The 26882-nt window shown below is 43.9% G+C and overlaps 2 protein-coding genes across 3 annotated transcripts in view; both read right to left on the bottom strand.

Annotated features, from left to right (window-relative positions):
* Positions 1–26882, bottom strand: part of LOC141104681 (uncharacterized) — a 122737-nt gene that overhangs the window by 11966 nt on the left and 83889 nt on the right. The window lies entirely within an intron of this gene.
* The window catches only part of LOC141105443 (uncharacterized), a 32338-nt gene continuing 9762 nt past the window's right edge, over positions 4307–26882 (bottom strand). Inside the window, exons 7-18 of the mRNA XM_073595298.1 lie at positions 22897–22956; positions 22683–22780; positions 22401–22539; positions 19044–20679; positions 17981–18127; positions 11005–11177; positions 9236–9347; positions 8294–8427; positions 8080–8177; positions 7796–8002; positions 7559–7679; positions 4307–6004 (exon numbers count right to left, since the gene is read on the bottom strand). Coding sequence (XP_073451399.1) covers positions 4485–6004; positions 7559–7679; positions 7796–8002; positions 8080–8177; positions 8294–8427; positions 9236–9347; positions 11005–11177; positions 17981–18127; positions 19044–20679; positions 22401–22539; positions 22683–22780; positions 22897–22956 — 4445 coding nt within the window. The 3' untranslated portion in view covers positions 4307–4484. The remainder of the gene's footprint in view (positions 6005–7558; positions 7680–7795; positions 8003–8079; positions 8178–8293; positions 8428–9235; positions 9348–11004; positions 11178–17980; positions 18128–19043; positions 20680–22400; positions 22540–22682; positions 22781–22896; positions 22957–26882) is intronic.

The raw sequence follows: 26882 nt of genomic DNA, 5'->3' as shown, positions 1-26882 counted from the left end.
GAGCCAAGTGCCCCATTTTTTTTCAGGCAAAGGGTTCTGGGACTGCAGGACTCCGGGATTTCTACGAAATCCAAGGACAGTCCCACAGAATCCGAGAAGGTTGGGGGGAATGACAACACCGCCTTGAGATATATAAATACTGCAGCCTACAATATGTTTCATCATTTTGCCCTCTGTGTCAGGAATCAGCAGCAGGGATGGCCAAATCTGTGTAACTATACTTAGGAGACCGAGTAGACTGTAGATGCAAGAAAGAGATATAAAGGAGGAGGAACCAGGACTAAGATCGGGATCAAGAGGAGCAGAAAAGAGGAAGTAGGGCATAGAATGCAGTGCAGGAACAAGATCAGGTCTCTGTCAGCAGAGTAAAACACTGGAGCAAGAGGCACTAGTAGGGGAGGACCTAAATACCCTACCAGCAGCCAGCATCAGGTGAGTCGCTGTGAAACTGATTACTGGGATCTGCTGGCTTCTGGGAGACACCCGCTGGTAGACACAGAAACTACAACCTTCCACTCTGGGAAGCACAGTGCCACCAGCAGGTGATCCAGATGTCAGGGCTGGGCTTCTGCTATTGCCACCAGCTCTCTTCTCAGTGCTCAAGGCTGCTAAGCTGTCGGTTAATTATCAGCCACTCATTGTTTCCACAGCGACTCACCTGGTTACCATTACTAGCCTCATTATTCCAGTCTACAGCCTCTCTGTGCCCTTGCGTGGTCAACATCTCCAGTGTGTCTCTGCTGTGTTCCTGGTATGACTTGGCCTGGCTGACGTCTTTTCTGAGTCCTGATCCAGTTTTTTTTTTTTTTGGCTTCTGACAACGCTGACTCCTGGCTTCCTGATCCTGGCTCGTCTGATTACCCGCTCTGGCTTCCAAACCCTGGCTTCTGCTTTTGACTACATTCCTGAACTGTGTTATTTTTGCTGTTTCATTAAAGGTGTGATTTTTACCTGCATTTTCTGTCTCGGCCTGGTTTGTGGTTCCTGACACCCTGCCTCGGGGTCCATTCTTCTATTAGGTTACATTGATAATTCTACACACAGATTATACCTCACATTAAATTAGCCTTTTGCGGTTCGTTCCATTCCAAATTAATATTTGGACACATTTTTTAGTTATTCTGAGTTTTGGATATATCCGAATACCGGAATTACAATATAAACAAATTTTACCAAATGCTCCGAATAACGAAACAAAATTTGTCCAAATTTTTAGAAAATTCGGATCAAATTTTACATCGATCTCCAGTCGAATTCTAACTGTACACATATTGCTGAAACCAAAGTCTGTGTGTGTTATTAGAGTACCATTTCGAAATAATGCTGTTTCAGTTAAGCCAATAGTGATTTAACCACTTCCCGACTGCCGCGCGCCGATATACGTCGGCAGAATTGCACGAGTGGGCAAATGGGCGCACCCATATGTCCCTTCTTCAAAGCTGGCCAGCGGGGGCGCGCCCGCCGTGGGAGCGTGCCCACAGACTCGATGTCCGCCTAGTGACATGATAGGGATCTTCTGTTCCCTGTCATCGCGAACAGTGATCTCTGTCATGTTCTAGTGCGGCCACCCCCCCTACAGTTAGAACACACATAGGGAACACACAGTTAACCCCTTGATCGACCCCTAGTGTTAACCCCTCCCCTGCCAGTGACATTTATACAGTAATCAGTGGCTATTTTTTTGGTCTGATCGCCGTATAAAGGTCAATGTTCCCAAAAAAGTGTAAAAAGTGTCCGCCGCAATGTCGCAGTCCCGATTAAAAAAAACGCAGATCACTGCCATTACTAGTAAAAAAAAAAAATAATAATAAAAATGCCATAACTATATCCCCTATTTTGTAGACGCTATAACTTTTGCGCAAACAAATCAATATACACTTATTGCGATTTTTTTTTAACAAAAATATGTAAAAGAATACATATCGGCCTAAACTGAGCAAGAAGAATTTTTTTTTTATATATTTTTTGGGGATATTTATTATAGCAAAAAAGTAAAAAAATATTGTTTTTTTTTTCAAAATTGTCTGTCTTTTTTTTTGTTTACAGCGCAAAAAATAAAAAGTGTCAAAAGTGTCACTTATGCAACATACAAACGGTCGGACTTTTCGACCGGACTGGTCCAACGGACTTTTGACAGACTTCCGCCGGACTTTTTTTACGAACAGCCTTGCCTACACACGACCGGACTTTCCGGCGGACCTATTTCCCGACGGAGTTACGACGGACTTTCCAAATGAACGGACTTGCCCACACACGAACAAGTCTGTTCATTTTGAACGTGACTCAGGTACGACGGGACTAGAAAAGGAAGTCAATCTCGCCACTTTTATCGGCGAGATTGACACCTTGTGAGCCCCGTCACGGGGCATACCAAGCCCTTAGGTCTGGTATGGGTTTTAAGGGGAACCCCCTACGCAGAAAAAACGGCATGGGGTCCCCCCAAAATCCCTACCAGACCCCTATCCGAGCGCGCAGCCCGGCCGGTCAGGAAAGGGGGTGGGGACGAGCGAGCGCCCCCCCCCCTCCTGAACCGTACCAGGCCGCATGCCCTTAACATGGGGGGGTGGGTGCTTTGGGGGAGGGGGGCACCCTGCGGGCCCCCCCCACCCCAAAGCACCTTCTCCCCATGTTGATGAGGACAAGGGCCTCTTCCCGACAACCCTGGCTGTTGGTTGTCAGAGTCTGCGGGCGGGGGGCTTATCGGAATCCGGGAGCCCCCTTTAATAAGGGGGCCCCCAGATCCCGGCCCCCCACCCTATGTGAATGAGTATGGGGTACATTGTACCCCTACCCATTCACCTAGGGAAAAAGCGTCAATAAAAAAAAACACACTAGACAGGTTTTTAAAGTAATTTATTAGACAGCTCCAGGGGTCTTCTTCCGACTTTGGGGGTCTCTCCGTCATCTTCTCCCGATGTCCAATTCTTCTCCGCTCTCTCCGGCCTCTTCTCCCGATGTTCGGTTCTTCACCCGGTCTTCGGCCTCTTCTCCCGCTCTCCGGTTCTTCTGCCGGGCTCCTCCGCTATCTTCTGCCCATTTGCCGCTCTTTTGCTAGCGGTGGCCCGGACTTCTGCGTCATTTTCTCCTCTTCTCTTCTACTGATGTTGACACAACGCTCTCTCCCGCTGTAATGGTGTGTGAGCGGTGCGCGATGACTTATATAGGCAGTGACCGTGCCCCCTTATAACGTCACAGTCCCTGGGCATGCTGGGACTGTGAGGTCATAAGGGGCCGTGGTCAACATCACCCGGTGACCAGAGAGCGGAGAGGAACCGGACATCGGGAGAAGACGCAGGAGAGAGCGGAGAAGAACCGGACATCGGTAGAAGACGCCAGAGAGAGCGGAGAAGAACCGGACATCAGGAGAAGACGCCAGAGAGAGCGGAGAAGAACCGGACATCGGGAGAAGACGCCGGAGAGAGCGGAGAAGAACCGGACATCGGGAGAAGACGCAGGAGAGAGCGGAGAAGAACCGGACATCGGGAGAAGACGCCCGAGAGACCCCCGAAGTCGGAAGAAGACCCCCGGAGCTGTCTAATAAATTAGTTTAAAAACCTGTCTAGTGTGTTTTTTTTATTGACACTTTTTCCCTAGGTGGATGGGTAGGGGTACGATGTACCCCATACTCATTCACATGGGTGGGGCCCTCTTATTAAAGGGGGCTCCCGGATTCCGATAAGCCCCCAGCCCACAGACCCCGACAACCAACGGCCAGGGATGTCGGGAAGAATGGACTCGCTCATAGACTCGCTGATCACAGAGCGCGCCGCGTGCGCCCTGCAGGGGCCGCGCAGGCCGCTCGTGCACGGGACAATGTCAATAGACGTAGTCCCAGCAAAGCAGGTCCGCGCTGTAGCCGTCATTCAGCTATAGCGCGGATCTCAAGTGGGTTAAAGAGTCAATGTAATCATTTAACAAAGATTTTTCTTTTGTTTGTTCACTTTGCCGCATTCCATCTAAACGTTTTCGATTCGACCCATTCAAAATTTATCTATTCGAACGTTTTGAACCGAAAAAAATAAAAATAAATGAAAATTGGTAAATGCGAAGAAAATTTGAAAAATTCCAAATACGAATTCCGAACACGAATTGAACGAATCTACGGAATTTAACAAAAATAAATAACTAGATTAATGAATAGAAACAATTATTTTCGTCATGTACAAGTCTACATCAAATCCAGACAAAAAACACAAATCAAATGAAAAAACAACAATTTGAGTTTTAAAACTAAAAAAAAAAAAAAAAAAACTGAACATTGAAATACAACATATGCGGCTGAATTCACAAAGCTTTAACACAAGTAGAAGGGTCATTATTTTAATCATGTGACTGGAATTTTCAAATCTCATTGGACTTTTTATTCATTTATTTTTTTTATTTTTATAGTACACGATTACTAGCAAAGTAACAATTAAAAACCTCAAGAGCACGCTCACTGCTAATAGAGAACAGCACCAATCATTTCTTTATTATACGGATGCTCAACAGTGTTCTTTATTCTGATGTCTGCGAAGTCTTGTCTGGTCACAATAACTTTTTCCGCACTCCGAACAGGAAAAGGGACGCTCGCCCGTATGAACTCCCTGGTGTTTAAGAAGGAACCCTTGGTCAGAAAAACATTTTCCGCACTCGGAGCAGGAAAAGGGACGCTCCCCCGTGTGAGTTCTCTGGTGCTTATGAAGGCATCTTTTACTAGAAAGGGACTTCCCGCACTCTAAACAGTCATAGGGACGCTCCCCCGTATGAGTTCTCTCATGTTTACGAAGGCTCCCCTTTTCAGAAAAAGATTTTCCGCACTCTGAACAGCTAAAGGGACGCTCGCCCGTGTGAATCCTCTGGTGTATAACAAGGTTCTCTTTGGTAGAAAAACATTTTCCGCACTCCGAACAGGAAAAGGGGCGCACCCCCGTATGTATTCTCTGGTGTTTCACAAGGTTTTGTTTGGTAGGAAAACCTTTTCCGCACTCTGAACAGGAATAAGGAAGCTCGCTCGCGTGAGTTTTCTGGTGTTTGTGAAGGTTTCGCTTTTCCGAAAAACGTTTTCCGCACTCTGGACAAGGAAAGGGACGCTCACCAGTGTGAGTTCTAAGGTGTATACGAAGGTGTTGTTTCTCATAAAAACATTTTCCGCACTCGGAGCAGGAAAAGGGACGCTCACCAGTGTGCGTTCGCTGGTGTATACGAAGGTTTTGTTTCTTGGCGAAACTTTTTCCGCACTCCGAACATGAATAAGAACTCTCAGGCTTGTGAGGTTTCTTTTGGTTGACAAGTGCATTTTGCTTAGTGAATGGTTTCCCGCACACCAAACATGACAATGAGCTCCCTCCTGTGTGAGCTCCCTCGTGGGTTGAAGAGGGTTTCTGGGGATGGGATGGATCTGTTGATCTGCCAGCACCGTGAGAACTTAGGTGCACATCTGAAGTCATAGTATGGGATAGATGAATATCTGAGGTCATATTATGGGATAGATGGACATCTGTGGTCATAGTATGGGATTTATCAGAAGGTTCCTCAGGATTAGAAGGATCCATTGATCTTAGATGGACATCTGAAGTCATAGTATGGGATTTCTCAGAAGGTTCCTCAGGATTAGAAGGATCCATTGATCTTAGATGGACATCTGAAGTCATAGTATGGGATTTCTCAGAAGGTTCCTCAGGATTAGAAGGATCCATTGATCTTAGATGGACATCTGAAGTCATAGTATGGGATTTCTCAGAAGGTTCCTCAGGATTAGAAGGATCCATTGATCTTAGATGGACATCTGAAGTCATAGTATGGGATTTCTCAGAAGGTTCCTCAGGATTAGAAGGATCCATTGATCTTAGATGGACATCTGAAGTCATAGTATGGGATTTCTCAGAAGAGTCCTCAGGATTAGAAGGATCCATTGGTCTGACCAAATAGTAAAATGTTACTTTTGTAGGAGATTTTGCACTACTACCAGGAGACGTAATAAGACTTCTCTCCAATGTATTGATCTCTGAACGATACCGTCCATCTGTTGGAAGGAAATTTTAAAATATATTTTGTTTATTTTTTTACACCTTGTATTCCGGAGACATATATATATCAGTTCAACATTCTAAACTTTCTCAGTGCTCTGGAACTGAATTGGATACAATCCTAACAGCGAACTATAAATACAAACCAGACCAGATGGTACACCCAAACCATACTAGGCATCATTATTTGTGCACTGATTACATTGTTATGATGAAACAAACCTTTCATATGGTGTACAGTATCTCCTCCTCATTGGTAACATGACGTTATATTGAGGAATGGAGATGGACCTTTCATATGGTGTACAGTATCTCCTCCTCATTTGTTGGGAACATGACCTTATATTGAGGAATGGAGATGGACCTTTCATATGGTGTACAGTATCTCCTTCTCATTTGTTGGGAACATGACGTTATATTGAGGAATGGAGATGGACCTTTCATATGGTGTACAGTATCTCCTCCTCATTTGTTGGGAACATGACGTTATATTGAGGAATGGAGATGGACCTTTCATATGGTGTACAGTATCTCCACCTCATTTGTTGGGAACATGACGTTATATTGAGGAATGGAGATGGACCTTTCATATGGTGTACAGTATCTCCACCTCATTTGTTGGGAACATGACATTTTATTGAGGAATGGAGATGGACCTTTCATATGGTGTACAGTATCTCCTCCTCATTTGTTGGGAACATGACGTTATATTGAGGAATGGAGGTGGACGTTTTATATGGTGTACATTATCTCCTTCTCATTTGTTCGGAACATGACCTTATATTGAGGAATGGAGATGGACCTTTCATATGGTAGACAGTGCTTCCACCGCAGTTGTTGGTAACATGAGGTCTTATGGAATTATGGAGGATAACCTTTTATATGGTGTACAATAGGGATGAGGTTCAGGTTTGGGGCAATGCAGGCTTTGCTTCAAACTCTAGTCCTTCATGGTTTACTTTACAAAATAAGCAAACCAAGCAGCCAGATTTGTCATGTTCGCCCGCCCTCTGGCTCTGGTCATTTGCTTGGTGGCGATATTGCTATTGGCACTGAATGACAACTTCACGCTGGGTAGGCAATAAGCATCATTGGTTCCTAGGACACTGGGATGGTGTGCAATATCCCTACCTAATTTATGAATCATGACAGTGAGGAATGACATGGACCTTTTAATGAAATAGCAAACAATTGTAAAACTAAAGCAGAAAATCAAAAGTTAAAAAAACAAAAAAAGTGGACAAAATAAGCAAACCAACCATGGCACACTGGGTGATAGTGTACGGACATTGATGGCTTGGTCATTGAAAGGAATGGAAATAGACCTTCCTTCGAAGCCTTTGTCGGAATGATTACATTATACAGAAGAATGAAAATGGACCTTTGTCATGTTGGTCCAGCAGGAAGTGTTTGCTTCCAGTGAAACTGACTGTGGATCTCGTTCAGTCAGCACATAGGTGCGAACTGGTTCTCAAGAAGCATAGCTTTGAATTATAGTGGCATTTGTGGACCTAAACTGTAAGAGTAAATTGTGATCAGTTTCTACTCACTTGAGCTGATATTCAGAGCAGATTCCTCCTTTTCCTCCTTCATACTCTGCTGATCACCCATCACACACGTCTCTTCTTCTTCCTCCTTCACCTCGGCTTTTATATCAATGAGTTCCTCACCCTAAAACCAGAAAATGATAAAACGGAACATCCTCAAAACATGAGCACTAATTATCTTAACTTATTTCATACAATTTGGAATCATTTTCAAGTCGTAGATGCATCAACTCCACCTACCTGATGATGATGTGGGATGATGTGACCTTCCTGTGTGGAATTCCGGGAATACAGAGGACGGGGACATCTCTCTGGTGGGTTCCTGGTATTAGGTGGCTCCGTCATATCCTTGTGTCCTTTTGAAAACTCCTCCATCACTCCATACTCCTCATCCTCCTCTTTATACTCTTCTTTAACATCGATATTATCATCCCCGGGGTTTCCACTCTGAATATATAATAAAACACACACTGTAACAAACATAATTGTTTAAAAATATTCACAGGGCATTGTTCCTCATCTACCTGATGATGGTGAGGGATGGTGTGACCTTTCTGTGTGGAATCCCAGGAATACAGAGGACAGGAACATATCTCTGGTGGGTTCCCATTACTGGATCCATCTGTAGGAAACACACACACTGACTGAATACATTGTTTCTATGTGTTTATCAGATGATGGGGGATCTAGGTGGACCCTCCGTACTGCTCTCTCCTTTACAATAAAGTCTCCTCTTACCCGGTGATGTGAGGGGCGGCTGATTGTCCATCATGACGTCCTTGTAGAGATCCTTGTGTCCTTCTAAAGATGGATCCTGGGATCGGCATCTGTTCTTCAACTGCTCAGATGTCCTCTTCACTACTTCATTTATCCTGTGCACAATTAAATTATTACTAAGTACTTTCCCAGAATCCTCCTCACCTATCCGGTCAGGTTTAATACCCTCCAGCTGTGTCTGTCTGCCCCATACTGGTACTATTTTATGTCCATTAAAGTATGCAGTAAGCAGACATGTATTTGCATTTTGAGTAGATTCGGGACTGGCCAGAGAGGGATTACTTTGATGCAGTTGGCCAATTTGAACACGTATTGTAAGAATTCTAAAATTCCCAAAATACAGAAATATTTAAAAGTGTATAGCAGTGTGCAGAGCATTCATCTAGAATTTTCGTAATATACTTTCATTCACTTGACGGTGGTCGGTTTCTATCATTATCTATGTGGTCATTTGATCTATCTGGTCTATAAACCAGAGGCTCTGGATGGACAGTTGGATAAATGGTTCTATATTTAGGATATATCTGGTCTATAAACCAGAGGCTCTGGATGGACAGTTGGATAAATGGTTCTATATTTAGGATGTATCCGGTCTATAAACCAGAGGCTCTGGATGGACAGTTGGATAAATGGCTCTATATTTATGATGTATCCGGTCTATAAACTAGAGGCTCTGGATGGACAGTTGGATAAATGGTTCTATATTTAGAATGTATCCGGTCTATAAACCAGAGGCTCTGGATGGACAGTTGGATAAATGGTTCTATATTTAGGATGTATCTGGACACATATTATAAAATAACTCCAATATACAGGATGTGATATGTCTGTAGTAGTGGATGTTGGAGATAAAAGACATCACAGTGACTATGGAGGAAGAGGATAATAATAATATCTCATTACCTCCTCTGTGTAATCCAGCGATGTCTCCTCTCCACCTCGTTCTTCTCTCTCTCAGAACTTCCTGTTTTTCCTTTTATATCACCTTTTCTTTTTCTTACATCACTTCCTGTTTCTACTTTACATCACTTCCTTTCTGAGTATTTCACGCGTAGTAAGTGATATCGCCATCTTGTGGTAGTTTTAATAACTGCATCCTACGTTATGTCTTAATATTTTGTCCTCTGTAGCTCATTCTTCAGTTTTATTTTACACATTATGATACACGCACATCATAGTTTAGTTGAAACTGAATCAATAAAGGGATTTTATCTGTATTTTTACATGCTGTGCAGGCTCCTGATGTGTTTTGGCGCTAGAATTTTTTTTTCTTTTCTTTTTTTTTTTGCACTTTTAAAATCTGAATTTTGGGCTAGAAATATTACAAATGCAATATAAAATTAAAAAAAAATAATAATAATAAAATATAAATTCCTCCAGATTATTATATGTTTTCTGAAAACAGAGGTCCTCTAAAATACAACTGTGGGTGCAATTTTTTATGTTGCATGGTTGCCGCAGATTAGAGTTAACTGCATTATATTATATTTATAAAATAGAGATAGATATTTCATATGGTGTTCAGTATCTCCTCCTCACGTTAGGGACGTGACAATATATTGAGACATGGAGATGGACCTTTCATATGGTTTACAGTATCTCCTCCTCATTTGGTGAGAACATGACGTTATATTGAGGAATGGAGATGGTCCTTTCATATGGTGTACAGTATCTCCTCCTCATTTGTTGGGAACATGATGTTATATTGAGGAATGGAGATGGACCTTTCATAGGGTGTACAGTATCTCCTCCTCATTTGTTGGGAACATGAAGTTATATTGAGGAATGGAGATTGACCTTTCATATGGTGTACAGTATCTCCTCCTCATTTGTTGGGAACATGATGTTATATTGAGGAATGGAGATGGACCTTTCATATGGTGTACAGTATCTTCTCCTCATTTGGTGGGAACATGACAATATATTGAGGAATGGAGATGGACCTTTCATATGTTGTACAGTATCTCCTCCTCATTTGGTGGGAACATGACATTATATTGAGGAATGGAGATGGTTCGTTCATATGGTGTACAGTATCCCCTGATCATTTGTTGGGAACATGACGTTATATTGAGGAATGGAGATGGACCTTTCATATGGTGTACAGTATCTCCACCTCTTCTTTTGGGAAAATGTCAGCTGCTGTAGAATGGATTATTGTGGTGTTGGGGACCCGGGATGGTTGGGAGATATGACATATATAAATTCTGCAGCCTAAAATATGCTTTATCATTTTGCCCTCTGACTCGTGGTCCATTCTTCTATCAGGTTACATCGATGATTACACACACAGATTATACCTCACATCAGAGCCAGACAATATAAAAAAAAACAACAGTTTGATAGAATTTTAATATTTATAGAATGAGAAACAAACTGATCAATGAAATACAACATATGAGGCTGAATTCACAAAACTTTAATACAAGTGGAAGGATTGTTACTTTAGCCATGTGAATAAAGTTTTCAAATCTCATTGGAATTTTTTACATTTTTTTACACTATTACTAGCAAAGGAACAATTAAATACCTGACAAGCTGAGAATTGTGCCTACCGAGCATGCATGGTACCCACATTAATTCGCCACCATCTTCCATTCTTTGCAGTCCTCTATACTTAGACTTATGTTATGCAAAAAATTTATATCATAGTTTGAAAGTTGTTCAGATGCTCTGAGCTGTGTGTGCAAGAAGGGAGTGTTTCTGAGTGAAACATTTCCCGCATTCTGTACAAAAATAGGGATCCATATTTAGGACATTTTTCTGGTGAGTAACAAGTTCCCTTTTCTGAATGAAACATTTCTCAAACTGAACATGAATAGGGATGCTGACCTGAGTGAATTTTCTGGCGAGAAACAAGGGTTTCTGTCAGGAAAGGTTTCACCTGCTGGTGGAAGCTGTCAGACCTTTGGCTTGCAGTACTGGTGTCCACCAGCGGGTGTCTCCTAGCAGTCTGGAACTGTCATGAAAGATTTCACCTGCTGGTGGCACTTTCTGGTTCTTGGGCCACAGTAGTGATGTCCACCAGCGGGTGTCTCCGAGCAGTGTGGACCTGACATTATCTCCTGCGATCAGGCGTCAGCTGAGGCTAGGGATGAGCCAAACACCCCCCCAGTTCGGTTCGCACCAGAACCTGCAAACGGACCGAAAATTTGCACGAACGTTAGAACCCCATTGACGCCTATGGGACTCGAACGTTTGAAGTCAAAAGTGTTAATTTTAAAGGCTAATTTGCATGGTATTATCCTAAAAAGGGTTTGGGGACCCGGGTCCTGCCCCAGGGGACATGTATCAATGCAAAAAAAAGTTTTAAAAACGGCTGTTTTTTCAGGAGCAGTGATTTTAATGATGCTTAAAGTAAAAAAAAAGTGAAATATTCCTTTAAATATCGTACCTGGGGGGTGTCTATAGTATGCCTGTAAAGTGGCGTGTATTTCCTGTGCTTAGAACAGTCCCTGCACAAAATGACATTTTTAAAGGAATTAAAGTCATTTAAAACTGCTTGCGGCTTTAATGTAATGTCGGGTCCTGGCAATACGGATGAAAATCAGTGAGACAAACGGCATTGGTCCCCCCCCTCCCCCAGTATATAACCAGGTCCTTTGGGTCTTGTATGGATATTAAGGGGACCCAAATTTAAAAAAAGGAAAGGCGTGGGGCCACCAGGCCCTATATACTCTGAACAGCAGTATACAGGCGGTGCAAACAAGACAGGGACTGTAGGTTTGTTGTTAAGTAGAATCTGTTTGTAATTTTGAACTGGTACATTTTTAAAGTGTAGCTCCAGCCAAAAAAATCTATTTTAAGCTTTTTGGAAAACATAGGGAAGGGTTATCACCCCTGTGACATTTGTTTTGCTGTCTGTGCTCCTCTTCAGAAGATTTCACCTCACTTTCTGTCCCAATGACAAATGTTTTTAGAAAATTTGGGGTTTTTAGTGAAACAAGGATTGGTGATAAAGCATCAGTGGAAAGGAGAAACGTTTTTCCATATTAACTCTTACAGGAGAGAATTTCCCTTCCTAGGGGTAGATTTCATCTCACTTCCTGTTGTCTTCTTCCTTTTGCAAGTAGGAGTCGTTTGTAAGTTGGATGTTTAAAAGTAGGGGCCTGCCCTATATACTCTGCAGAAATTTGGGTCTTAGGTGTTTGTGTTGTGAAATATTAGATCAAGAATTGTAATTACATGCCCCTGTTGAACAGGGGCAGAAAAATTGGGCCTTTGGTGATGGTGGTGGTGCCACAACACTGTAAGTCCTCACAGTTTCTCTTGGTGGGCACTGGAACGGGCCCTGCTGTGAAATATTAGATCAAGAATTGTAACTACGTGTCCCTGTTGAACAGGGGCAGAAAAATTGGGCCTTAGGCACTGGTGCTGGTGCCACAACACTGCAACCCCTCACAAATACTCTAGTTGGAGTGCAGGAACGAGCCCTGCTGCAAAGTATTGCATCAAAAATTGTAATGGCATGCCCCTGTTAAACAGGGGCTGAAAAATTGGGCCTTAGGCACTGGTGCTGGTGCCACAACACTGCAACCCCTCACAGATACTATAGTTGAGCGCAGCAACGAACCCCCCTGCAAAATATTGCATCAAAAATTGTAATTACACGCCCCTGTAAAAATTGGGCCTTAGCCACTGGTGGCGGCGCCCAGAACCAAAAATGTTCTTACAAGCTATCAGCATGATCATTGAGGAGGAAGAGGATAATCACTCAGCATAACAGGATAGTCACTCAGCATCAGCATAGACAGTCTTGAAGGGATCTGACATTTAAAAAAAAATTATTCAGTTACATCAGCATCAGGTGCTTGGTAGCTGGTAGTGATCCAAGACTGATTCATTATTATGAAGGTCAGTCGATCGACCGAGTCGGTGGACAGACATAACCCTGTGATCGATTACAAAGCCTCCAGCAGCACTGAATGTGCATTCGGAAAGAACGCTGGATGCAGGACAGGCCAGTAGCTCAATTGCATACTGTGCAAGCTCTGGCCAGTGATCCATCCTCAAGACCCAGTAACCAAGAGGATTTTCGGTGGGAAAGGTGTCCAAGTCAGATCTTGCCCCTAGGTATTCCTGCACCATGTTAAACAGACGCTGGCGATGGTTGCTGGAACCGATCATACCTTGGGGCTGCGGACTAAAAATTGTCTGAACGCATCGGTCAGACGGCCACCTTCTCCACCGCTCCTTCTTTGACTGACCGAAGCCTCAGCAACACGTTGTCCAGGAACAGGAGTTTGTAACCTCCCAGTCTCTGGGAACGCGTTGCACAGACATTTCTGCAAGGCCTCCCGAAGATGTTTCATCCTCTGCTCCCTCTGCGATGGCAAAATAAGGTCCGCAACCTTACCTTTGTAACATGGATCAAGGACAGCCAGTATTGATCCCTCTCCTTGATACCACGAATACGAGGATCCTTCCGCAGGCTTTGCAGGATCAGGGAGGCCATGCAGCATAGGTTTGCTGAGGCATTCGGTCTGGAGTCTTCTGGATCACTAAGGACGACATGATCCGCAGACACCTCCTCCCAGCCATGTACAAGTCCATGGGTTTCTTGGGACTATAACTGATCCCTTAAAGACTGCTGCTGATGCTGAGTGCCAGGCTCCACCTCCATGCTGACACAATCCTCCTCCTCCTCCTCTTCCTGTGTGATCGTCGGGCACGCAGGAACACTGTCTGGATAAAGGGGCCTTGAGAGCTAGGGAAGTCCTCCTCTTCCTGCCTCTGTTCTGCCTCAAGTGCCTTGTCCATTATTCCACGCAGCGTGTGCTCCAACAGGTGGACAAGAGGGACAGTGTCACTGATGCATGCACTGTCACTGCTCACCATCCTCGTGGCCTCCTCAAATAGTGACAGGACAGTGCATGAATCCCTGATCATGGCCCACTGGCGTGGGGAAAAAAAAAACAAGCTCCCCTGACCCTGTCCTGGCGCCATAGTGGCACAGGTACTCATTGATGGCCCTCTGCTGCGTGTGCAGCCACTGCAGCATGGCCAACGTTGAGTTCCAGCTGGTGGGCATGTCACAGATTAGGCAGTTCTTGGGCAGGTTAAATTTCTTTTGGAGGTCTGCCAGCCAAGCCCTGGCATTATATGACCGATAGAAATGCACACAGACTTTCCTGGCCTGCCTCAGGACATCCTGTAAGTCCGGGTACCTGCCCAAGAACTGCTGCACCACCAAGTTAAGGACGTGAGCCAAACAGGGCACATGGGTCAGTTGACCCTGTCGGAGGGCGGAGAGGAGGTTGGTGCCATTGTCGCAAACCACCATTTCTGCCTTAAGTTGGTGTGGCGTCAACCACCTCTGAACCTGCCCCTGCAGAGCTGACAGAACCTCTGCCCCAGTGTGGCTCCTGTCCCACAAGCACACCAGCTCAAGCACCGCATGGCATCTTTTGGCCTGCGTACTTGCGTAGCCCCTTGAACGCCTACGGAGCACCGCTGGTTCCGAGGACAAAGCACAGGAAGAGGCCATGGAGGAAGAAGAAGAGGAGGGGGTGGAGGAGAGAGGTGTGTCAGAATCACCAGTACTGGCATTTTGGAGGCGTGGTGGCGGAACAACGTCCAACACTACTGCACCTTGTCCTGAATCCTTCCCAGCTGCCAGCAGAGTCACCCAATGCGCTGTGAAACTTAGGTAACGTCCTTGTCCATGCCTGCTGGACCATGAGTCAGCGGTAATATGCACCTTACCGCTGACCGCCCTGTCCAGCGAGGCCAAGACATTGCCTTCCACATGCCGGTAGAGAGCCAGAATCGCCTTCTGTGAGAAAAAGTGGCATTTGGGTACCTGCCACTGAGGAACCGCACATTTCTCAAACTCACGGAAGGGGGCAGAGTCTACCAACTGAAAAGGTAGCAGTTGAAGTGCTAGCAATTTTGCCAAGCTAACATTCAACCGCTGGGCATGTGGATGGCTGGGAGCAAACTTCTTTCGGCGGTGCAGCAGCTGGGGCAGGGAAATTTGCCTGGTACAATCTGACGTCAGTGTACCGATAGTAGATTGCCCGCAAGTACTTGGCTGTGACACACCTAATTCTACACCTTCATTCCTCTCAGTGCAGGTCTCAGAGAGGACTGAAGGTATAGTGAGGTTGGAGATCCCAGCTGATAAGTAGCAAGGAGAGGTCCTCTTAGTTCTTTGGTGTGGGACTTTTAGGTACGCTTGCCAACGAACTGCATGGCAGGTCAACATATGTCTGGTCAAGCATGTGGTGCCCAAGCGGGAGATGTTTTGGCCACACGAGATACGCTTGAGACATATGTTGCAAATAGCAGCGGTGGGATATGATGCACTCGTCTCAAAAAAGGCCCACACCAAAGAACTTTTGGAATAACGCGCAGTGACAGCAGCGCCCTGCACATGCGGAGCTCTGCGGTGTGATGCAGTCAGTGTGCTGCCCTTAGGCTGGCCCCTGGAGGGCATCCTGCCTCGTTGGTGATGTGCCTCCTCCTCTCTCCTATCAGGCACCCACGTGGAGTCAGTGACCTCATCATCCCCTCCCTCCTCATCACTGGAGCAAACCTGGCAGTATGCTGCAGCAGGCGGAACATGACTGCCAGATTGCTGTCTTTCTTGGGCACCCCCTCTGTCTGGGCTCACGTTACTGCCTTCCTCTAGCTGAGTACCATCATCGGATCCTTCAAAACGCTGGGCATCCTCCTGGAGCATGTACCCAACACTATGGTCAAACAGTTTGAGGGACTCCTCAGGAGGACATGGTGGGGCTAGGGAAGGAGTCACTGATGCCATTGAGCCAAGGGAAGAGGCCGCGTTGGCAGCTGCTTTGCCAGACAAAGTACCCTGAGTCTGGGTGAGAGAGGATGAGGATGATGAGGACGGCTTGGTCATCCACTCGACCAAGTCTTCCGCATGTTGTGGCTCAACACGGCCAGCTGCCGAAAAAAAGGCCAAGCGTGTCCCACGGCCACGTGCTGATGAGGATGCACCGTGTCCACGACCAGCACTGTTGCCTCTAGACACAGAGCCTGCTTGCCCTCTTTTATTGGCTTTTGACTGTCTGCCTCTCCTTGTTGGCCTTCCAGACATACTACTGGCCTGCAGTGAGATGCACAAAACTGGGATGTATATATATATATATATATATATATATATATATATATATATATATATATATATATATCGATTATACTGCAGCTAGCAGAATCAACTGCCTGCCTGTAGTATTATTAGTATAACACCTGCACTTGTCTTCAGGTAGCTAACCTGTAGATGCAACTGTGCAGGGTACACATTACAGTAACTGGAAATACTTCAAGAGCCTACACAAGCACCTGGCTGCAGGTAGCTATTCTGTAGGTGCAACTGCGCGGGTTACACAGTACAGTAACTGGAAATACTTCAAGAGCCTACACAAGCACCTGGCTGCAGGTAGCTATACTGTAGATGCAACTGTGCGGGGTACACAGTACAGTAACTGGAAATACTTCAAAGAGCCTACACAAGCACCTGGCTGCAGGTAGCTATACTGTAGGTGCAACTGTGCGGGGTACACAGTACAGTAACTGGAAATACTGTAAAAACACCTGCCTGTCAGTATATTAGGAAGAGAAGAACAGGATCTAGCTAAACTGAATACAGTGTATATATATATATATATATATATATATATATATATATATATATATATATATATATATATATACAACACCTGGGATGCATATATATATATACACAATACACTGTTAGTGCAGCTAACTTAAATCAAATGACACTGTCTCTCTCTCTCTGTCTATCTCTCTCTCAAGCCGGAACACACTACATAGGGCCGACGTGCAGGCGGCCTTATATAGTGTGGGGCATGTACTAAACCCCCTGAGCCATAATTGGCCAAAGCCTCCCTGGCTTTGGCCAATTACGGCTCTCTGTACACACAGCGCTGTGATTGGCCAAGCATGCGGGTCATAGTGCATGTTTGGCCAATTATCAGCCAGCAATGCACTGCGATGCCGCAGTGAATTATGGGCCGTGACGCGCCACTCGTATTTGGCGCGAACGGCCCATATCGTTCATAATTCGGCGAACGACCGAACACACGATGTTCGAGTTGAACATGGGTTCGACTCAAACGCGAAGCTCATCCCTAGCTGAGACTGATTGCAGGAGATGCGTATTGATACCTGGCAAGCACTCACACACTTGCCTTGGTATTGTCCTTGAGCCCTGACCTGCACCTGCAATCCTCTGTACCTGAAACCTGAACCTGTACCTGGAACCTGTCCCTCCTGTGACCCTGTTACCTTTACCCTTGCCCTGCAGCCTGATCCGTCCACCTTCTCCCTGTCCTGTTTACTCCTTGCCCCCATCTGCTGATCTCCCGTTGATGACCCTGGCCTGGCTACGTTTACGATTCTGGTCTTCCCCATCTATTGTATATACCTGTTGACTGTTGTTATTTGTGGGTCTCTGTCTGGTAGTTGGTTTGTTGAGCACTGTGTTGTATTGGAGGTGTTTGTATCTATATTCACTTACCTTAAATAAATTACATTATCTCACTTTACATACGTTTGATTTCCTCTGTTGTTGTCCACGCAGTTCTGGTCACACCTGACTCATGACAGTTTCTTTGCTAGTGAAACATTTCCCGCACTATGAACATGAATAAGGATGCTCACCTGTGTGACTTTTCTGGTTGAGAACAAGTTCTCCTATCCAAGATCAAAGATTTGCCACACTCTGTACATGAATAAGGACTCCCACCCATGTGAATTCTCTGGTGTCTAACAAGGGCTCCCTTTTTTTGTTGAAACATTTCCCATACACTGAACATGTAAAAGGGTGCTTACATGAGGGAATTCTTTGATGTATAAGACCTGCTCTGACATTGGTCCTCTGTGCTATATCTGCATCTCTCGCAACCTCCTTCCGAATTCCTCTTCCATGGCGGCTGGTATCTGTACCTCTCCTGGTATCCGGACCTTGGATCCAGGTGGAGGTTTGTATGTCCCAGACTACAGGAAGCATTCCACTGCTTGCCACCAATGTAACGAAATGTCCCACACTCCGCTTGAGTGCTTTTGTCATATACCGCTTCCTCCCAGTCTGAATGTAGATATTAGATACTATAGCCGCATATTACAACCAAGAACTAGGCAGGACTCGTTTGGCTGCAAAGCTGGAACTCTTTATTTGAACAAGAATACAGGCTTTTATACACTTGACAAGGAGGTTCCCCCCTCCTGATCATATTACCCTAACAATACAAACTGTAACCAGAAACATAAATTAACATGAGCTAATTAACTAGTCATTTAACCAACCTAGGTGAGTCAGAGGTTTGACCTTTCAGGTCAGACTTGCTGTCTTCTAGCTCAGAAGACACAATGCACATTATCATAAATATAAACACAGGACACCTTCACACAATAGCAGACCTACTTACAATAAACACATTATGACAGGGGGCCCCAGACAGGTGGCTTGCTGATGACATCAGCATCTGCTATGAGTCCCAAGCTGGCAGAGACCACCATGGCCATTTTTATAATGACCTTTTGCATTACATAACAGAACATCTTCCTAAATGCTTGTAGCTCCCTCAAATGCCAGGGCCCATAGTTGGCAGGCAATAGGCTAGCATTCAGTCCCCTCCAAAAGCCTCTGTCCCAGGTGAGTCTATCACAAGGGGTTCTTTCTTGGAAAAATATTTCCCACACTTAAATACGTCATCAGTGTGACTTTTTTTTGTGTCTATGATGGTTTGTCTGGTCAGAAAAGCCTTTTCCGCTCTCCCCCATATGAGTTCTCAGGTGTTTACAAAAGCTTGCTTTTTTCTTAGAAAAATATTTTCCACACTCTGAACAGGAAAAGGGACCCTCACGCCTGTGTATTTTCTGGTGTTTCAGAAAGTGTCCCTTTAAAAGAAAACATTTCCCGCACTCTGAACAGCAAAAGGGACGCTCACCCGTGTGAATTCTGTGGTGTTTCAGCAAGTTTCCCTTTTCAGAAAAACATTTTCCGCAGTCGGAACAGGAAAAGGGACGCTCGCCGGTGTGTGTTCTCTGGTGTTTCATCAGATTTCCACTTTCAGAAAAACATTTTCCGCAGTCTGAACAGGAAAAGGGACGCTCACCCGTATGGGTTCTCTGGTGTTTCAGCAAGTTTCCTTTATCAGAAAAACATTTTCCGCACTCTGAACAGCAAAAGGGACGCTCACCGGTGTGACTTCTCTGGTGTATAACAAGGTTTCTTTTGTGAGAATAACATTTATAACATTCTGAACATGAATAAGGACGCTCAACCTCTTGAATTTTCTGGTGTTTAAGAAGTTCTTTTTTCTCAGTGAATGATTTTACGCACACCAAACATGACAATGAGCTCCCTTCAGTGTGAACTCCCTCATGGTTTGAAGAGGATTTTCGGGGATTGGATGCATCTGTTGATCTGTCAGCACTTTGAGAACGTAGATGGACATCTGAAGTCATAGTATGGGATTTATCAGAAGATTCCTCAAGTTTCGAAGGATCCATTGATCTTAGATGAACATCTGAAGTCATAGTATGGGATTTATCAGAAGATTCCTCAAGTTTCGAAGGATCCATTGATCTTAGATGGACATCTGAAGTCATAGTATGGGATTTATCAGAAGATTCCTCAAGTTTCGAAGGATCCCTTGATCTTAGATGGACATCTGAAGTCATAGTATGGGATTTATCAGAAGATTCCTCAAGTTTCGAAGGATCCGTTGATCTTAGATGGACATCTGAAGTCATAGTATGGGATTTATCAGAAGATTCCTCAAATTTCGAAGGATCCCTTGATCTTAGATGGACATCTGAAGTCATAGTATGGGATTTATCAGAAGATTCCTCAAGTTTCGAAGGATCCCTTGATCTTAGATGGACATCCGAAGTCATAGTATGGGATTTATCAGAAGATTCCTCAAGTTTCGAAGGATCCCTTGATCTTAGATGGACATCTGAAGTCATAGTATGGGATTTATCAGAAGATTCCTCAAGTTTCGAAGGATCCGTTGATCTTAGATGGACATCTGAAGTCATAGTATGGGATTTATCAGAAGATTCCTCAAGTTTCGAAGGATCCCTTGATCTTAGATGGACATCTGAAGTCATAGTATGGGATTTATCAGAAGATTCCTCAAGTTTCGAAGGATCCGTTGATCTTAGATGGACATCTGAAGTCATAGTATGGGATTTATCAGATTTCTCAGGATTAGAACGATTCATTGGTCTTACCAACCAGTAAAATGTTACTTTTCTGGGAGATTGTGCAATGTCTCCATCTCCTGCAGTGCAACCTGGAGATGTCATAAGACCTTTCTCACATGTATTGGTCTCTGAATGATACCGTCCATCTGTTGGAAGGAAATGTTTTAATATATTATGTTTGTTTTTATACACCTTGTATTCAGGAGACATATATATCAGTTCAGCATTCTAAACTTTCCCAGAGCTCTGGTACTGAATAGAGTGCAATCATAACAGCAAATTGTCAATACAAACCTAACTAGACAGTACACCCAAATCATACTAGGCAACAGTATGTGTGCATTATGGACATTGTTATGGTGAAACAAACCTTTCATATGGTGTACAGTATCTCCTCATTTGTTGGAAACATGACATTATATTGAGGAATGAAGATGGATCTCTCATATGGTGTACAGTATCTCATTCTCATTTGTTGGGAGCATAGAGTGATATTGAGGAATGAAGATGGACCTTTCAAATGGTGTACAGTATCTCCTCATTTGTTGTGAACATGACGTTATATTGAGGAATGGAGATGGACCTTTCATATGGTGTACAGTATCTCCACCTCATTTGTTGGGAACATGACGTTATATTGAGGGATGAAGATAGAGTTCTCATATAATGTACAGTATCTCCTCCTCCTCCTTTGTTGGGAACATGATGTTATATTGAGGAATGGAGATGGACCTTTCATATGGTGTACAGTATCTCCTCCTCCTCCTCATTTTTTGAGAACATGACGTTATATTGAGGAATGGAGATGGACCTTTCGTCTGGTGTACAGTATCTCCACCTCATGTGTTGGGAACATGACGTTATATTGAGGAATGGAGATGGATCTCTCATATGGTGTACAGTATCTGCTCCTCATTTGTTGGGAGCATAGAGTGATATTGAGGAATGAAGATGGACCTTTCATATGGTGTACAGTATCTCCTCATTTGTTAGGAACATAACGCTATCTAGAGGAATGGAGATGGACCCTTTTTATGGTGTACAGTATCTCCACCTCATTTGTTGGGAACATGATGTTATATTGAGGAATGGAGATGGACCTTTCATATGGTGTACAGTATCTCCTCCTCATTTGTCGGAAACATGACGTTCTATTGAGGAATAAAGATGGACCTCTTATATGATATGCAGTGCTTTCACCACAGTAGTTGGTAATATGAGGTTGTGTGGAAGAATGGAGAACCTTTCATATGGTGCAAAGCAGATATGAGGTTCAAGTTTTGGGCAATGCATGCTTTGCTTTAAAATCTAGTCCTTCATGGTTTACAGAATAAGCAAAACAAGCGGCTAGATTTGCATGTTCGCCTGCCACTGAATGACAACTTCTCGCCGGTCAGGCCATAAGTATTATTGGTTTCTAGCACACTAGGATGGTGTACAATATCCCTACCTAATTTTTGGATCATAATGTGAGGAATGACATAGACCATATCATGAAATAGCAATCAATTGTAAAAATAATAAAGAAAAACAAAATATTTAGTAAAATGGACAAAATGAGCAAACCTATCATGGCACACAGTGTGATGGTGTACGAACATTAATGTCTTCCTTAATAAAATGAATAGAGGTGGACCTTCCTTCAAGCTCTTTGTTGGAAATATCACATTATACTGAAGAATGGCAATGGGCCTTTGTAATGTTGATCCACAGTAAGCGTATGCTTCCAGTTAAACTGCCTGTGGATCTTGGTAAGTCAGCACTGGGGTGCTAACTGGTTCTCAAGAAGGATGGCTTTGAATTATAGAAACATTTGTGGCCTTAAACTTTAGAAGTAAAATGTGAACAGATTCTGCTCATTACTCACTTGCGCTAATATTCAGAGAAGATTCTTCCACTTTATTGGGATTGATATCCTCATCCTTCATACTCTGTTGATCACCCATCACATTCGCCTCTTCTTCTTCCTCCTTCACCTCGGATTTAATATCAATGAGTTCCTCACTCTAAATCCACAAAATGATAAAAAGGAATATTCTCAAAACATGAGCACTAATACTCGGAGACCTCAGAGATGAACAGCTCATACATTTTTTAATAATTCAAATTTTAAATAATTAAAAGTCGTGGAATCTCCAACTCCACCTACCTGATGATGGTGAGGGATGGTGTGACCTTCCTGTGTGGAATCCCGGGAATACAGAGGATGGGGACATCTCTCTGGTGGGTTCCCATTACTGGATCCATCTGTAGGAAACACACACACTGACTGAATACATTGTTTCTATGTGTTTATCAGATGATGGGGGATCTAGGTGGACCCTCCGTACTGCTCTCTCCTTTACAATAAAGTCTCCTCTTACCCGGTGATGTGAGGGGCGGCTGATTCTCCATCATGACGTCCTTGTAGAGGTCCTTGTGTCCTTCTCAAGATGGTTCATGGGATCAGCATCTGTTCTTCAACTGCTCAGATGTCCTCTTCACTACTTCATTTATCCTGTGCACAAGTAAATTATCACTAAGTACATTCCCAGAATCCTCCTCACCTATCCGGTCAGGTTTAATACCCTCCAGCTGTGTCTGTCTGCCCCATATTGGCACTATTTTATGTCCATTAAAGTATTCTGCAAGCAGATATGTATTTGGATTTTGTGTAGAGTCGGGACTGGCCAGAGAGGGATTACTTTGATGCAGTTGGCCAGTTTGAACACGTATTGCAAGAATTCCAAAATATAGAAATATTTAAGAGTGTATAGCAGTGTGCAGAGCATTCATTTACAATTTTCATAATATCCTTTCATTCACCTGACAGCGGTCCTTAACTATGTGGTCATGTGATCTATAAACCAGAGGCTCTGGATGGACAGTTGGATAAATGGCTCTATATTTAGGATGTATCCGATCTATAAACCAGAGGCTCTGGATGGACAGTTGGATAAATGGTTCTATATTTAGGATGTATCTGGTCTATAAACCAGAGGCTCTGGATGGACAGTTGGATAAATGGTTCTATATTTAGGATGTATCCAGTCTATAAACCAGAGGCTCTGGATGGACAGTTGGATAAATGGTTCTATATTTAGGATGTATCCGGTCTATAAACCAGAGGCTCTGGATGGACAGTTGAATAAACGGTTCTATATTTAGGATGTATCTGGGCACATATTATAAAATAACTCCAATATACAGGATGTAATATGTCTGTAGTAGTGGATGTTGGAGATAAAATACGTCACAGAGACTATGGAGGAAGAGGACGGACATGAAGGTGGGGGGAGGGTTACTGGGTGTAAATAGAAAATAATATCTTATTACCTCCTCTGTGTAATCCAGCGATGTCTTCTCTCATCCTCGTTCTTCTATCCCTCAGAACTTCCTGTGTTTACCTTATATAAACGCCTTGTTTTTTTCTCACACCACTTCCTTTTCCCACTGTACATCACTTCCTGTTTGAGCGTTCCACACACAGTAAGTGATATGGCCATCTTGTGGTGGTTTTAATAACTGCATCTTACGTTATGTTTTGAGAGATGAATGAGAGATGGAGATGGACCTTTCATATGGTGTACAGTATCTCCTCCTCATTTGTTGGGAACATGACATTATATTGAGGAATGGAGATGGACCTTTCATATGGTGTACAGTATCTCCTCCTCATTTGTTGGGAACATGACGTTATATTGAGGAATGGAGATGGACCTTTCATATGGTGTACAGTATCTCCTCCTCATTTGTTGGGAACATGACGTTATATTGAGGAATGGAGATGGACCTTTCATATGCTGTACAGTACCTCCTTCTTATTTGTTGGGAACATGACGTTATATTGAGGAATGGAGATGGACCTTTCATATGGTGTACAGTATCTCCGCCTCATTTGTTGGGAATATGATGTTATTTTGAGGAATGGAGATGGACCTTTATTGAGGAATGAAGATGGACCTTTCATATGGTGTACAGTATCTCCTCCTCATTTGTTGGGAACATGACATTATATTGAGGAATGGAGATGGACCTTTCATATGGTGTAAAGTATTTCCTCATTTGTTGTGAACATGACGTTACATTGAGATATGGAGATGTACTTGTCATATGGTGTACAGTATCTCCTCCTCATTTGTTGGTACCATGACATTATATCAAATAATTGAGATAGACCTTTCATATGGTCACCTCTCCATCCAGAAGCTGAGAAGGTTGGTAGGATGAGGGTAAGACAAGGTAAGACGGGGGGCATACCTTATGCTAGGGGACACCTGGACTTTACCCCAGTGGGCCAGGCCACAGGTCTGTCTCTGTAAAGACTTTTGTGTAACTCTTTTTGTGCAATGTTATCAGGCTATTTTGCCACCACCTGGGGAGTGGGCGAATGTACAGAACCTTATTTTTTTGAATTGTTTAGTAAAGTAATTAAAAAAAATATATCATTAGTCTGGACATTGCATTATTCTTGATTAACTTCCCATGGTACTTTCCTGTCAACTTCGTAAATGTGGGGTTCCTAGCAGGGGATGCAGAGTCCGATATGCCATGGGATACTGGTCAACAGGGATGAGCCTAACACCACCCATCCCCCCCCCCCCCCCCCCGGTTCGGTTTGCAGCAGAACATGCGAACAGACAACAAATTTGGGCAAACACCATCAAAGCCTATGGGACACAAATGTGAAAAATCAAAAGTGCTAATTTTAAAGGCTTATATGCAAGTTATTGGCTTAAAAAGTGTTTGGGGACCCGGGTCCTGCCCCAGGGGACATGTATCAATGCAAAAAAAGTTTTTAATGTGGATGTTTTTTCAGGAGCAGTGATTTTAATAATGCTTAAAGTGAAACAATAAAAATAAAATATTCCTTTAAATATTGTGCCTGGGGTGTCCCCTTAGTCTGCCTGTAAAGTAGTGCCTCTTTCCCATGTTTATAACAGTACCACAGCAAAATGACTTTTCTAAAGGAAAAAATGTCATTTAAAATTGCTCACGGCTGTAATGTATTGTCGGATCCTGGCAATATAGATAAAAAAATCATTGAAAAAACAGTGTGGGTTCCCCCCCAGTCCATTACCAGGCCCTTCGGGTCTGGTATGGATATTAAGGGGAACTCCATGCCAAAATGTAAAAAAAAAATGGCGCCCCCCCCCAAAATCCATACCAGGCCCTTCAGGTCTGGTATAGATTTTAAGGGGAACCCCGCACCAAATAAAAAAAAAATGCCTGGGAGTCTCCCCCAAAATCCATACCAGACACTTATCCGCACATGCAACCTGGCAGGCTGCAGGAAAAGGGGGGATGAGAGAGCAGTGACAGCTGTTATATAGCCAAGGGCGGGGCCATCCGGTGACGTAAACAGGTGACCCCGGCCCCCTCTGATGTGACATGACATCAGAAGGGGCGGGGTCACCGTGTTACGTCACTAGGTGGCCCTGCCCTTGGCTATATAACAGCTCTCACCGTGAAAAGGCTGCAGAGTTTTTTCATTTTGTTTCTTCTCGGGACCATCGGCGCCGTGATTGAAGATGGATGGACATCGCAGGACACTTTTTTATTTTTATTTTTTATAAAGGAATTGTCAAAAACTGTCTGCTGTTGTTTTTACTTTTTTTGGTGAATGGGTAGGGGTACAATGTACCCCTACCCATTCACATAGGGGGGTGGCGGGATCTAGGGGCCCCCTTGTCAAAGGGGGCTTCCAGGATCCGATAATCCCCCCACCCGCAGACCCCCACAACCACAGGGCAAGGGTTGTGGAGATGAGGCCCTTGTCCCCATCAACATGGGGACAAGGTGCTTTGGGGGTGTATATATATATATATATATATATATATATATATATATATATATATATTCGAACATCAAGCTCATCCCTACTGGTCAAGCCAGGTTTGGCTGCCTTTAGAGGGTTCTAGATGGGAAAGAACTAACAGAGGGCCATCCCAAGGGTGGAACCCTGAAGGCCTTAGCGAACCATCCACTGCTGAGCTTGAGATAGTTAGAAATGTATACAAGCTGCCCTGCTACATAACATCACAAACCTCCGAACTTTAGAACTTTGAGAATAAAAGGACATCTCAAGGATACATGACCTAAATGCGCCAGGGGAAAAAGTCGGCGTAGTTAAATCATGTTAAATCTTAGATGTGGTTTAATTATCGGATTAGAAATGACAAACAAACACAACCTGGAAAGTATACCAAATTCACCCACTGTACACAGTGTCCTGCCCTCTATACACATGGCTTCTCATTTCTCCTGCAGGGTGGTGTCCCCTTTTCACTACAGAGAAGGGTCAGGAGTACAAAAAGTTGGGGTCCAGAGGGGCAAAATTCCCCTTGTAAGCAATATTCCCCTTGTTAGC

This window comes from Aquarana catesbeiana, linkage group LG08, assembly GCF_042186555.1.
Source record: "Aquarana catesbeiana isolate 2022-GZ linkage group LG08, ASM4218655v1, whole genome shotgun sequence".
Lineage (NCBI taxonomy): Eukaryota > Metazoa > Chordata > Amphibia > Anura > Ranidae > Aquarana > Aquarana catesbeiana.
The sequence above is the reverse complement of the archived record's forward strand: the minus strand, read 5'-3'. Positions and strand labels throughout refer to the sequence as shown.